This window comes from Protopterus annectens, chromosome 10.part0 (assembly GCF_019279795.1).
Source record: "Protopterus annectens isolate FY-2018-M chromosome 10.part0, PAN1.0, whole genome shotgun sequence".
NCBI classification, from domain to species: domain Eukaryota; kingdom Metazoa; phylum Chordata; order Ceratodontiformes; family Protopteridae; genus Protopterus; species Protopterus annectens.
This window is the reverse complement of record NC_056744.1, coordinates 518,338,056-518,353,055: the sequence shown is the minus strand read 5'-3', so window position 1 is coordinate 518,353,055 and position 15,000 is coordinate 518,338,056. Positions and strand designations below refer to the sequence as shown.

Genomic DNA, 15,000 nt, shown 5'->3' with positions numbered 1-15,000 from the left:
CAGATTTATGGGTTTGTAATTACCTAAGTCTGTGGAAGGTCCTCCCTTATGCAAGAAAATGACTAGTTATTCTCCATTCACTTGGTACAAAACCTGTATGTAGGCTAAAACTGAACAGTATAGTTAAGGGGTGGTTAAATTATGCTTCATGCTATTTAAGATGCACCTAGGGATATTGACAAGACTCATAGATGCAGTATTTTTAATTTTTTATAGGACTTTTCTTTATTTAATGTTTATTATCAGCTCATTGGTACACAATGACAGATCCATAACTGCAGTCTATATAATCTTGGATTGGCTAGCAAATCAGGAGCTTGTGACGCACACTAGGTTGGACAGTACTGAGTAGCTGGCATTAGAAGACCCTTCCTGGAATGAGGAAGATAATCCCTATGCAATGTGAGTACTTTCTTGAAAATATAAGTGGGCACTTTGCAGTGTATAGCCAGGGAATACACACCTGCCTTTGCCAAGATATGTCTAACCACTAGCCCTACCTCCAAGACATAATCACCGCTATCGTGTAATAGGCCTTTGTAGATATGGGCATGCATGTCAACTACCAGTGGAGAGGTTAGGGTAAGAAAAAAAAAATACTCATAGCTGCCTGGATAACTTTTGCACTGTGGCTGTCCGTTATTCTGGGGCTGCTTGATGGTTTTGAAGCATGGATTTTACTTTTTCTTGTTAGACCTTAAATGTATGGAGATTTCCTCCATGAAGCATTACTATAAATCGGGTCTGCCCAGCTGGCCCTTACACCAACAAAAATAAGCAAAGAAAGAAAGAAACAAACAAACAATTAATTTAAAGAAAGTAAATTTTGTGAATAATTCTGTCTTTAGGTAATGTCTGAGGTTTTTTTAAAGAGTTGTGTAGATGAGAGAGAAGTGTGTATTTTTGAAGCTTATTCCAGATTCTACCAACATACTGTGTGTGTGATAATTTGGGCACACTGGGATTAACCATGATGATCGTACAGTTACATGGTGGCTTACTTTATTCCATTTAATGAATGGTTCATCAAATCCATGCTCTGAATACATTCTGCAAGCCAGCTAGTATCTTAAGAGATTAAAGAAAAACTGCATTTAAGTCAGATTCAACAATGGAACTTCCAAGGTTGATAAAATATTAACCTTTCCTGATGCAAGCATACCTCTCAACTTTTCTGGCCAAGAATGTTGGACAAATGTGAAAATAATCAGGGGATTGATTCCCAAACCAGAACGTTTTTTCTTAAATATTACTCCAATTTACTTTAAAAAGGTTAATAGAACAATAGGTTTTGCATCAGCATGCATTTTCTGAAAGCTAAGAAGTATAAAACTAATACCTGGCATTTTTGACTAACTGTAATTCTCAGTCATTTATGAGAAAAATAGGTACATCAGGTCAAACAATCTGGACACCCAATTCACATGTAATTTGCATAACAAATAAAGTAACCATTCTCACTTCCACTAGGTTTGCAGGATACAATGTATTTAGAAACTCCAGTTAAAATATCTTAGAGTGATAAAATAAGATAAAAGCACCAAAAATAAAACAATGGAAAGGAATAAATGGACAAGCAGTATACTTGGGGGACTTTTTATCCATATAGCAATGCACAGTTGTACTTGGGCCTGAGAGCAAGGTATTTAGCTAAACACAAAGCCACTGAGTACTCACTTTTCATTTGAAGAGTCTCATGATATGTGGCTTCCCCAATATTCAAACAAAATCCCAAATCAGCCACAGATACTGTCTCTATATGTTTGGGGCTTCACTCAGAGCAAGTCGCTCATTCAGACCAGAAAACTACCACGTTACCTCTGGAAACAAAGATTTGTTTCTATTAACACTTAACCCTAGAAGTAGGGACAAAGCCAAGAAACTGAGTGGCAAAAGTCCAGTGTTAAGTATACATTTTAAATAGTGCTGTTATCTACTTAGAAAGTTACCAGAAAATATGTTTTGCATTAGAATACATTTTCTGAATGTTATAAAGTCTAAAACTCAGATATTTGTCATTATTTAGTAACTGCAGTCCTCAAAGATTTGCCAAAAAAAACACAACTGTTACAAGAAATAGACCAAACATATGAGAAAAAAATCAGAGACATTCTGCATAATCATGGACAGGTAAGAGCTATAGTCTTACCTGTTTAGTATACAAGTAAATAATGTGCTCCAGTACATATACACATATACATGTGTATGTGTTTGTGATTTTGTGTGTGTGTGTGTGTGTGTGTGTGTGTGTGTGTGTGTGTGTGTGTGTGTGTGTGTGTGTGTGTGTGTGTGTGTGTGTGTGTGTGTGTGTCTATATATATATATATATATATATATATATATATATATATATATATATATATATATATATGTCTGTGTATGCGTGTGAGTGTGTGTGTGTATAAAAAACACATACTGCTCTGGGTTGCCACTTGGGTGTCAGTGATCAGGCGCACCAGGTGATGTTTCACTGTTGCAGTCCTCACATATGAGGTATCTGGCTCACGGTAGCCCTCAGTCGGCTCGAATACCAGAGTCCTTGGTATATGACGTCTGCCGCCGCCGGTTGTAAAACTGATGTCAGAAAGTCAGGTATAAAGGGAGGCAGCTGACGCCATTTCCTCAGTCTTTCTTGCTGGGGAGCCCGAAGCAGATGCAATTTGCACTAGTGCCGGTCAGCCATTTACTTTCGTTTTGCTTTACGACTACCGAGTTGAAGATGCCTTCAGATAAGTACCACGTTGGGGATCCTCTCTACTGACTATGGGGGCTATAGAGCAAGTTCTTGCATATCAGGCAGGCCTAGGTTTTTATTCAAGACTTTTCCTGTTACCAAAGAATGGGGGCACCTGGCGCCCTATTCTGGATCTGTTTATTCTTAACACTTTTCTGGTGATTCCCAAATTCAAGATGCTCACCCTTCAACAGTTACTACCACTGCTGGGCAAGGATTCATGGCTGTTAACTTTGGATCGCAAGGAGACTTATCTGCACATCCCAATAAGAGCAAGTAGCAGGCAGTTCCTTTGCTTCAGGGCTGGGGAGCAGCACTTTCAATTCTCTGTATTGCCCTTTTGCTTATCTACTGCTCCCAGAGTTTTTACAAAGTGCCTGGCTCCAGCCATTGCTTTTTGCAGACAGAGAAACATTCAAATGTATCCTTACCTGGAGGACTGTCTCATTCAAGCAAACTCCCCAGAGCAACTAGAAAAGGATTTGGATTCTGTGAAGAACATTCTCACCTCTTTGGGTTACACTCTCAATGAAAAGAAGTCAAAGTTGGTTCCAACAAGGGAGATTTTTATCCTGGCAGTGAGTTTGAATACAGCCACCCAGATGGTATTCCACCCTCAAAAGAAGCAAGAAGACTTTTCGGCTTACTTCATGAACTTGGCAAGCATGACCCTGCTCTCTGCAAGGCAATTCCTGCAAGCACTGGGGTTCATGGCTTTATGTATTTTGATGATCCCAAATGCATGGCTGCATATGAGAAAACTTCAATGGTACCTCAAGAATCTTTGGTGTCAACACACACAGGACTTAGACTTGATTCTTCCCCTGATTCCCTGTCTACAAATGGAGTTCCTCTGGTGGGCAACAGCCTGTTCTCAGAACAAGGGTCTGCCTTACCGCGCACTGCCTGCCAGCCAGACTCTCACCACAGATGCCTCAGATGTTGCATGGGGGGATCACCTTGAAGGCAGGGGCATACAGGGGACTTGGACCACCCAGCAGATTCATCTATACATAAACTTAAAAAAATTTATGGTAGTGCAGCAGGCCTTGCTGGCTTTCAAGGACCTACTCTTCCCTGGCACTCTGCTGATCAGGACAGACAATACCACAGTCATGTGGTACATCAACAAGAAAGGGGGGACTCACTCTTACCCCTTGTGCAGACAAAGCATGAGACTATGGTCCATAGCAGCATCCATGGGCTTACATCTAATAGCCTAGTTTCATGAGGCCAGGAGGCCTAGCACCAGAAAATCCGATGCAAATAAATGGAACAGATTTTGCTCTTGGATGCTGGCTAAAGGAGAAGACTCTTCTCATCCTTCTCTTTCACTCATTCTTGGCTACCTAGCAGGACTGCTTAATGGTGGACTTTCCTTTTCTTCAATCAAAATTCACACTTTAGCAATCGCAGCTCATTGTTCTTTTGAGCAACCCATTTCTTCTCACTCCTTGATGAAACAGTTCCTGAGGGGAGCTAGTAATCTTAGACCTCCCAGAAGAGCTCCTACTCCTGCTTGGGATCTTAATTTTGACCTGGAAGAACTTACTCTACCTCCCTTTGAACCAGCTGCCTCTGCAGATTTGAAGTTTCTATCCTGGAAGACTGCTTTCCTTTTAGCCATTACTTCATCTAGAAGGGTATCAGAGCTGCAAGCCTTAATGGCAGTAGAACCTTTCATTATTTTTTACTCAGATCGGGTTTCTTGAGAACTAATCCCTCCTTTATGCCTAAGGTAGTTTCCAGTTTAACCCTTAACCAGTCTATTCACCTTCCTACATTTTTCCGCAATCCCCATAATAAAGGGAAAAGGATTCTGCACTCTCTTGATGTGCATAGACAGCTGAGATTTTACTTAGAGAGGACTAAATCCTTTAGACAATCTGAACAGTTATTGGTTAGTTTTGTTCCTGGGGCTCAGGGTAAAGCTATTTCAAAACAAACCATCTCCAAATGGATTGCTCATTATATTCACTTTTGTTACCTGCAGCATGGGAAGGTTCCCCCTCAGGGTATTAGGACCCATTCCACTAGAGCTGCCTCTACCTCTGCAGCCTTACTGAGAGGTGTGCCTACTAAGGATATTCTAGAAGCAGCTACTTGGTCTTCTGTCCATACTTTCACAAAGCATTACAATCTACCTTTGTTTTCTAAATCCAGGGCTGGTTTTGCCTCTGCAGTTTTGCAGGGCCTTCTTACCAACTCTTAATCTGTGATCCTTCCTCCCCCCTTTGTCTTTTTCCCGGGCTTTGGGAATCAACCCATATGTGAGGACTGCAACAGTGAAACATGAAGAACATAGTACAGTTGTGTACACTTACCTGATAACATTCCCTCATACTTCCTCAGCATAGCTGCTGAAGCCATTGCCCTCCCTATCAGTATTCTAATTAACCACTCAATCCAAAAAAGTATTGTTCCTCAAATATGGAAAAAAGCCTACATCATTCCACTGCATAAAGGTGGAACCAATACTAATATTACCAACTTCCGTCCCATCGCCATCCTTTCACCCATTTCAAAAGTCCTAGAGAAATGTATCCATCTTCAACTTCTTCCCCATCTCCTAGACAACAATCTACTAACTCCTAGACAGCATGGATTCAGACCCCATCATAGTACTATGACTGCCCTCCTATCCTTCCTTGAAACTGTGAATAAAGCTAGAGATTCCGGCCTCACTGTATCTACCATCCTCCTCGATCTCTCTAAAGCCTTCGACACTATCTCTCATAACCTACTTCTTACTAAACTATCTAACCTAAACCTTTCTACCTCTTCCCTCTGTTGGTTTTCTAGCTATCTCTCCAATAGGCAACAAGCCGTCAAATGGAAAAAAGCCACCTCATCCTTCCTCAACACCCCTACAGGTGTCCCACAAGGTTCTATTTTGGGCCCCCTCCTCTTCAACATTTTCATTAATGACTTTTTCCGCTCTATCCCCCCTTGCAAACATTATTCAATACGCAGATGACTCCACAATCATCTGTGCTGCCTCATCCATCCCAACTCTTTTAAAACTCACTCAAGATGCCTTCTCCACCACAGAACAATGGATGAAAGATAACCATCTTGCTCTCAATGCTGCTAAAACTAAACTTATGATATTTACTCCCTCCAAAACTAATAACCTTGATAGAAATTTATTCTCCATAACCAGCCAAAATAACACATCTCTTGAGCTGGTATCTGAAGCCAAACTGTTAGGGGTCCAAATCGATGACAAGCTCAAATTCAACTCCCATCTACTACTAAATATAAAAAAAAAAAACACCAAAAACTAGGCATGCTCTACTGTCACAATCGGTTCCTCACCTCAACTACCAGAATTACTCTCTCTACCACATTTCTCCTTCCCTCCCTTCTCTATGGTGCTCCTCTTCTAACTAACCTACAATCTTCTCTGAAAACCAAACTGTCCTCTTGTTACAACAAAATAGCTAGATTCGCCACCAGTAACAAATCATCTACCCATCACTGTGTACCTCTCCACAAACTCAACTGGCTAGAGCTTCCCAACTACCTCTCCTACACTCAGCTCACCTATGCACATAAACTCATATTCCAGCCATCCCTCTGTCCCTCTCTCTCATCTACCTTCAAAATGCATCAAACACAAAGACTTCTAAGATCTAACAATCAAAACCTCATAGAAGTTTATAGACCCCTACACCCTCCAGGACACAACCTCCTGTCCTTCTCACTAGCACGCCTATGGAACTCCCCCCCCCCCCTCAATTCGTACAATTGCTAGCCTCTCATATTTTAAAAAATCACTACACTCCCATCTAACATCCTCATGGGAATGCTCCTGTTCACACCCCTCATAACCTACTCTCTACTCCCAACTCTTTTCCTCCTTCCTTTTTCTCAATTCCCAGCCAGCAAATTCCTGCTTGCTTCTAGCATACAACTCCTTATTTGTACCTAGTAATTTTTACTAAAAAAACACATATATACTACTTCTAACGTTTAACCAGAAATTATAGAATGTTTTTCTTTATAATCCTCATGTAAACTATGTGTGGAACATTATCTTTGTATAATCTGTATGTAGAACTTAATCTCTGTATAATCGTTATGTGGAGCTTTTCTCCCCAGGACTCCATTGAAAACGGGTTCTTTTGGCCCAATGGACTATCCTGGTTAAACAACTGCAAACAAATAAATAAATAAATAAATAAAATGTAGATGTTCGAGTGTATTCACTGTTGCTGTCCTGGTTTCCCACCCTCCATTCCCCCTTTTTTTCCTAAGACACAGACTATATAGTTTTATTTTTTGTATGACGTGTCTGGGGTGCTACCTTCCTGGGTTAGCCTTCTTTTGGGGGCTCCTGATAGTTAAGGCAAGAATAACTGAGGAAATGGCATTGGCTACCTCCCTTTATTCCTGAAGTTCTGACATCAGTTTTACAACCGGCGGCAGCCGACGTAATATACCAAGGTCTCTGGTATTCGGGCCGACTGAGGGCTACCGGGAGCAGGATAACCCATATCTGAGGACTGCAACAGTGAATACACACAAACATCTACATTTATGGTAAGTGTACACAACTGTACTTTCCACCCACAGCATAAGCCCGTGAGCACCTGCTACCTGTGTGTATTCATGCAAGCTGAGAGACTATATAGAGAACACTCCAGACAGATGGCCATCAAGGAAGTACTGTGTACCTGACATAATGTAAATAATTGCATAAACTGCAAATAATTGTGCATGTGTAAATGGCTTCTGCTTCTCATCTTTCATAATTCTATATAAATTATACACTTATTTCTGTAGTCTTAAGTGCAAACAGCTGAATATTTTTGTATGCATTTCCACATGTGGAAATCACCATTGATTTAACATGTGCTGGGTGCCTGTATAAGTTGCACCTTCCTTTGGATTATACCTAACCAATATTTAACTGTTACTTACTATTGTAATTCACCCGTGTGCCTGGGTATAGGTTTTGGGTGAAAAGGGTCTTTTGCCCAGTCCACTTACCCCATTAACACACTGAAATAATTAAACAAATGAATGTACGAATGAATAAATAAAGTGGATCTCACTAATGGATGTGCTGCAAGGATGGAGACAATGCTTCAACATGGGAGGGAAGGCCAGCACAACAAACCGGTAAACTGGCAGGCTCCCTAACACTTGACAGTCATTATAGGAGGAAACAGATAGGCCAATAAAACAACCCAGGCAGGAACAAATCGAATGTAGGATTCTTGCCTAGCCTGAGGGATCCCACCCCAATGAATGAGTCAGTTGGGTAAAGGTAGTAGAGCCATTATCTAGGTCTGGTAGGGGAGAAGCTGAGCTTTTGTAGGTAAAATACATTGAACAAAATTGGGAAAATTATGTATAACTGATTTATGTAGACAGACATAGACAGTTGTATATGTAGAATGGTATTTAGAACTTATATAGAGATATTTACAAAATGTAACAATAATTAAGCATTTAAAACAATGCTGACAGCATTTAATTTAAAATATCTTGGTAGTTCTGAGCTAAGGTGTTAGGAATGCACATATAGAGTACAATATATGTACATGTGGCTAACCTAGTAGTGTAGTGGGACAAAACATTGATAATGACCCAGACAACCTAGGCTCAATTTTCATCTTAGATGTCTCATGGAGTTGACAGGGATAAAGGGCGTACCCATCCTGATTGGGGGAGGAATGTATTCTGGAATGTCACATATCTCTTTGATAACTGATGGAAGCCATGTTTTAGTGCAATTGCCAAGCAAGGTAAGCAGGAAGGCAAGATAGTGTGCTGCTGTAGAATCCGGGGAAATCATGTCCTCCTGCGTCATGCCTCATTGCTCATCCTGTCTAAAATGTAATATTGGCAGTAAACTGGGCTATAGGACTTAAGAAAATTCCCTGGTATACTGGTCAGTGTATGTGATACTGCCAGCTCTAGCTCTGCTTTGTGTCTCCTTCCTGGACCACTAAATCTGAGGTGGTGGGGTAGTAGTACAGATAAAATCTAACATTTCCCAAACCCTTTCCCTTCCATCAAGTGAGTACAGGATAAGAGGCCGGAGCCATGGGATGGACAGCTAAGCAGCAGACAGTCAGGCTGATGGACACTAGAGACCCAAAATAAATGTGTGTGTGTGTGTGTGTGTGTGTGTGTGTGTGTGTGTGTGTGTGTGTGTGTGTGTGTGTGTGATCACACTGAATACTAGCTTTAATGAAGAAAAAGCCATTTTCTGTCACTATCTATATATATGCACATGCATGTAAGTAATGGTGGCTTAATTACCTGTTGTAAGTTTTCAGCATTATACTGCAGAATGCATTTTTTTCTATAAGGTTCTAGACTGTGATTTGATACCGTATTTACTGTGATTTGATACCTTATTTTAAGTTTACTTGCCTATACCCTGACTATGGTTTTCGTACCTTTGGAAAATACTTGTTTAATGGGCGCAATGTATGTCAGACTTATCATGCCAGTGAAGTAATTTAAAATGGTAGTCAGTGTAATGTATGCATGGATATTCAGTAATGCTAACATGCATGTTATTTTCATGCAGACAAAGCATTTTGGGTTGGACCGGCTCCATGTTGTATGTATATATGCTCCCAGACTATGTCAAGACAACCTATGTTTGACTAGTGGCATGCACACTTGATGGACTGGTGTGCGTGAAGACAAGACTGAGTGGCTAACCCCAATTTCCCTATTCTGCAGGGGGGTGGCAGTATGGTCACTGCATATACAACACCTGCAGGAGTGTAGGTGTATTATCTGCAACAAGCAGCCAAGTGCAAACTATAAACTGTTCAGCAAGAATTAGAATGTATGGTAGCATGCATGAACCTCCTGGTAGCAACCAGCTGTGTACTACACAAGCTATAATGGGGCGGTTGAGGTTAGGACAGCCCACAGCATCTGCAGACTGTGCCTCTCCTCAACATCCAGCTCTTATCTCCAGTGTGGAAATTAATGGGCTGATAAGGGTCACTGGACAGGGAATGAATGAGCTGGAGGGCTCTTGATCTGATTGGTGTAGCCTGGCTATCACCCGAAGGAGTAACAAATGGGCCATCTTTTTGCAGGAAGAGGAAGGTTTGGGCTGATCCTGTGCACTGAATAAAAAAGATCTGGGTTGATTTCTTCATGATCTAAATAACAATGTAATCTATGTTGCATAGGAAGAGTAGATCACTGTAGGCTAACTCTAAGATGTTTTTCAAAATATCTAAAGATTCATGATATTTTTGAGATTTTTTTATCTTTGAATATTAAAATATGCTTATCAAATCTCTTAGAGGTCAATATGTAGAACATGACAAAAACAAGATGGAAGTAAAGGACCGGGAATGGAAACGCCATGACTTCCACTATGACAACATCATCTGGGCACTGCTGACACTTTTTACAGTATCTACAGGGGAAGGCTGGCCACAGTGAGTGTAATATAAATCTGTAAAATATAAAACCAAAACTGCTTATTTACCTATTAGGCTAACAGAGAGCTGTAGCAGCTTGTCCTCTCAGTGGTGTTGAATACTTTACTGAAAACTTGCTGCAAATCTACTTTGTATATCCTTTAACTGTATAATAGTACCTTGTATTAATAATGTGTTACTGTATCTTGAAAAATATGAAATTGTTCATATTGTGTGCTGTTACAAAGACACATAGCATTCTGTTGTTGTACTGGTTACTTACAATGCAAATATGTACTGAAGCTGAAACTTTGAAATACTAGCCAACCCACTGTTAACATTTTATTTTAATATATAACATATTTTTCACATCTGCCTTGCAGTATACTATAACCCTCCTAATGATGTCCATGCCAGTAGTGGTGAGCAGACAAAGCAGACAGCTTTAAACAATTGTGGGCATATCTCAGTTCTTCAATTCATTTCCATTGTACCAATCTAACTATAAAGTATTTGGCCTCATTTTCAGCAGTTTCTTGAACATTCAGCTGTGTACTGCCTTATATAGCAATGCATTATGTTGTGGACAAGAGATGAACTTATAACTCTGTCAAATAAACTCTGCTAAGTTACTGGCCATAAACTGGAAGAGCCAGCAGGGAGGGATAAAGGTGACCAGCCACTGCATGTCTGTACTAGGGGGGTAGGAGAAAACACTTACCCCTGCATGGCTGACACTTGGTTTGTGGCCATTTGAAGCAGCAAGGAAAAGGCTGAAGCCATGGCACAGCCCGCAGGTAGTATTGTGAAATGTAGCTGGGGAATGTGGCATGCATTGGAAATACATGCTTTCCTATAACCAACAGTCACACCTGTAGCTATAGTTTACTAGGAATACATCACACCTTCTCTAATGACATCCTGTTGTTGGATGGCTCATGCCCTCACGAGAAAAAAAAAGCTAAAAAAAAAATAAATAACACACTTGCCTTCTGCAGTCCTTAGGTTCATAGGTAGGTACTAGGCTATTGGCCCTGGGGCCTATACAAGCCCAGCCATAAAGGTACCCTGGCTTTAGCCACCCAAGAAAATTATTTTCCTGTGCCACTGTCGAGCAGAGACACAGAGGTGATCCCCGGGGTGAATTTCCTATTTCCCATCCAATCATCAAGATTTTTCTTGAAGAGTGCTAATTTGGAGCTTTGTTTGATATAGATAGGTAGTTTATTCCAGAGTATGGGAAGTCTCTGGGACAGGAATCTGTCCCTCTGGCATGTTCTGTTTATTGTGGTGACAAGGTTTAGGTCCCTAGAGCATGTAGCTCGGAGGATTGGGATTTCTTTAAGTGGAGCATGTTCAACAGCTCTGGGTTTGACATAGCTTTGTATGTTAGGCAGAGATCACCTATGAGTAGGTGATATGCAATGGAGTAAAGCTGGAGTTTTTTGAGATGGTCTGCGTAGGTCATCTGTTTGAGGCCATAATCCTCTTTGTGAGGTATTTCTGCGGCCTTTCCAGTTGTTGTAGATGTCTTGTGAGGTACATATCAAAAGGGACGTTGTACTCTATAATGGATCTAATGAGTGATAAGTAGAGGGGAACAATGACCTCTTTTTTTCTGGATGAGAAACCTTTTGTGATGAGGTGTGCCATGTAGAAAAATTTCCTGACTACTGTGGCAATGTGATTATCAAAGGAGAGACTACTGTCCACCTGTGTCCCAAGGTTTCTTATCACACTTTCAGTGTTAAGTGTACTACCGCCTATGTTGTAGTTCATGGGTACAGAATTTTTACCAAAGGGGATGACAATGCACTTTTTGGCATGGAGCTTGAGGCCATGGCTTTGACACCAGGCATCTGTCTCAGTGAGGCCCTTTTGTAGGATGTCCACATCGTTAGGAGTTTTGATTATGTTTCCTAGTTTGCAGTCATCTGTGAACTTCGTTAGCCAAAGACCTTCTGTGTTAGCCTGTACTTCAGAGAAGTAGATACCAAACAGGAGGGGACCCAGGACTGAACCCTGTGGTACTCCACTTGTCACTGGTCTGAAGTCGGATTTGGAGTCTGCTACTTTCACAGTGTGGGTTCTGTCAGTGAGCCAGTTGGCAACCCATCTTGTGACATAGGGATTTATACCTAGTTTAGTGAGTTTATCTATAATTCCAGAGTGGGGAATGGTGTCAAAAGCCTTGGCAAGATATTAATTCTAACATAGTGATTTCTTGTACCCACTTTTATTTATTTTACATTTGTTTACCGGGATAGTCCGATTGGATACATGTCCATTTTCTGCGGAGGCCCAGGAGAAAAGCTCCACAAAGACAAACTTACATAGATTACACAGAGGTTAGCAAACAATTATAAAAACAAAGTGATTATATACAATGGGTTAGTAGTGTTCCCTAGTAGGGACTCACAATTGTCATGGACAGACAATTAAAAGTAAGAGACATCAGATTGGAAGCAGAGCTTGGTGATGTAGTTACAAGTTTTGATAACTGCAGAATATGCTTTTAGTTTATAACTTAATCAGGGTTGGTACATGGGCATAGCCAATTTTAGCAACTTGATGAACATCCCATTAAGTTGTGACCTTTGACCTGACCTCTGGTACTTTACGTCTTTGTGCACTGCTGTAAAAAAAGAGGTAAAACAGACACTGAAGGGTTAACTCAGCAAAGTGCACATTTGCTAACCACCTAATCTACACTCTCAGCAGGTCTGTTTGAGTTTTAGCCCTTAGCTGGTTTTCTGGTTAGGTGGAGTACTTTGTCCAGGTAAGCTGTATGGTAGCAACAAAAAAGGCTCTGCAGTGTATGAAATCTTATACAAAACTTGCTGCCTTTTCAGCTGTAATATAATTCATATATCATCTCCAGGCTTTCTTCCTCCCACTCATTCCTGACTTTCCAATATCTGCTGTTTGGTTAATGCCTTAATTAACTCTACATCCTATGTAACTTCTAGTAATCTAAGCACACTTTGTCCCAGTCCTAACCTGATGTCACTGATCTAATGATATGTCCACCTTACAGAAGTTGTCTGCAAGGTTTACTAACAGCTGCACTATGCTGTTCAAAGTGACTTTCATTTACTCAGGAAAACCTTGCAACAGACAATAATGGTACCATTTTATAAGACTAGATTTTGTAATGCTTCATCAACAGGTGGAAAATGTACACGTTATTTATTTGAGGGGAAACATATGGGGATTACTCAACATTATACAACGACCCCCCATTAATATTCAAAAACGTGCACACTGGTTGGTCAGTGTGCACATTGTAAATCCGAGTTATAGTAATGGTAAAAGGTCCGGTCGCTCAGACTTCTTCCATTACTATAACTCTTACAGCAACACTGTCTCGCTATGTTAAACGAGATTCTCTGTTTCTTTTTTTAAAGCTGTCTCCCTATGATAAACCATTTAACATAGCGAAACAGTTTGCAAAAAGCAACGGAGATCTTGCTTTCTCTGTTGTTTTTTTTCAAAACTGTCTCGCTATGTTAAATGGGTTTAACATAGCGAGACAGGTTTAAAATAAGCAACGGAGATTTCCATTGCTTATTTTAAAGCTGTCTCGCTATGATAAATTCATTTAACATAGCGAAACAGTTTGTAAAAAGCAATGGAGATCTTGCTTTCTCCGTTGCTTTTGCCCACAGCTCTGATGTACTGCGTAGGCATACGCATGCGCAGTACATCAGAACTGCCGCAGAATACCAGACAGCTGCGGAAGGGCAGCAAGGAGGCATTATACAATGCCATTATTTAAGAAAAGTAATTATTTTTTTTCTTAATGTCATTGTATAATAGCAATAACCCACGCCTGGGTGTGGGTAATGCTGGATTTACCCATGGTTGGCTTTGTTTGGCCCCTCGGGCTTTGCCCTCGTGACCAAACCATGCCAACCATGGGTAAATCCAGCATTACCAACACCCAGGCATGGGTTATTGCTATAATAACTACTCTTTTGTTCAAATTGAGTCTACTCAACTTTTTTGTATATGCCAATTTTACTGATTACTGGTGAACAAACGAACATCACTAAATTAGTGGCTACACAGCTTAACCAAGTGTGACTCCTATCACTGAGAAAGGGTCCGGTGGAGTTCATAAATAGTTACCAGTCCTTGCATTTTGGGCCAGTTAGCCATGTGCAGGCAGCAGCACTAACCAAATGAGGAAAATGCTCACCTGTTTTTTTTTTCATTATTATTTTTTAGATATCATGTGTTTGTTCATGCATTGAATTGAATTGATTATTTATTGTTTATTTTGTTAGATGCAGAGAAAACATATGATTGAATTCAGTGGGACCATTTTTTTCTGGCCCCCATGAAAATAATGGGATGCATTTAGATCTTATCAGCATCACACACAAAAGTCTGTTTTTTTTGATTACCATACTCGTATGAGAATCTATTCAACTTTTGACATCCTTAACAGACTCTTCAAATTTTTTTTTTGATTTGGCTTTATAACATTTGCCTTACAGCACTGGTTTAGCCATGGACATATATGTGCAATTACCCTTCCAGCTGGGCGGGCTAAATTGGCAGATTATGCAGACATTATACTGCCTCTGCTCTGTGCCTCAGAAAGCCCTGTGTGTTTTAGGAGTGAGAATTGATTATACTGGAAATTATACTTATATGTTAAGTGTTAATAAGTTGGTATTTTACCCAATTATTCCAGGAAGTTTTAAGAGTTTAAGTGTGAAGTAGGCCAGGCCCTCAAGTGGACCCCTAAAGAGCCATGTATTTAGAGCTATGGGTGTTGATTGACATGGGGGAATTAATAGAAGAGATTCTGGATAAGATTATGGCTAAAGCATGAGTGACCTACTAGCA

The 15,000-nt window shown here is 40.4% G+C and overlaps 1 protein-coding gene across 4 annotated transcripts in view; it reads left to right on the top strand.

Moving 5' to 3' along the window:
* LOC122813204 (voltage-dependent R-type calcium channel subunit alpha-1E-like) overlaps positions 1-15,000 on the top strand; it is a 4,399,719-nt gene that overhangs the window by 3,105,935 nt on the left and 1,278,784 nt on the right. For all 4 annotated transcript variants that reach the window (XM_044085387.1, XM_044085385.1, XM_044085384.1 and 1 more), the window contains one exon: positions 10,024-10,161. In XM_044085387.1, coding sequence (XP_043941322.1) covers positions 10,024-10,161 — 138 coding nt within the window. The remainder of the gene's footprint in view (positions 1-10,023; positions 10,162-15,000) is intronic.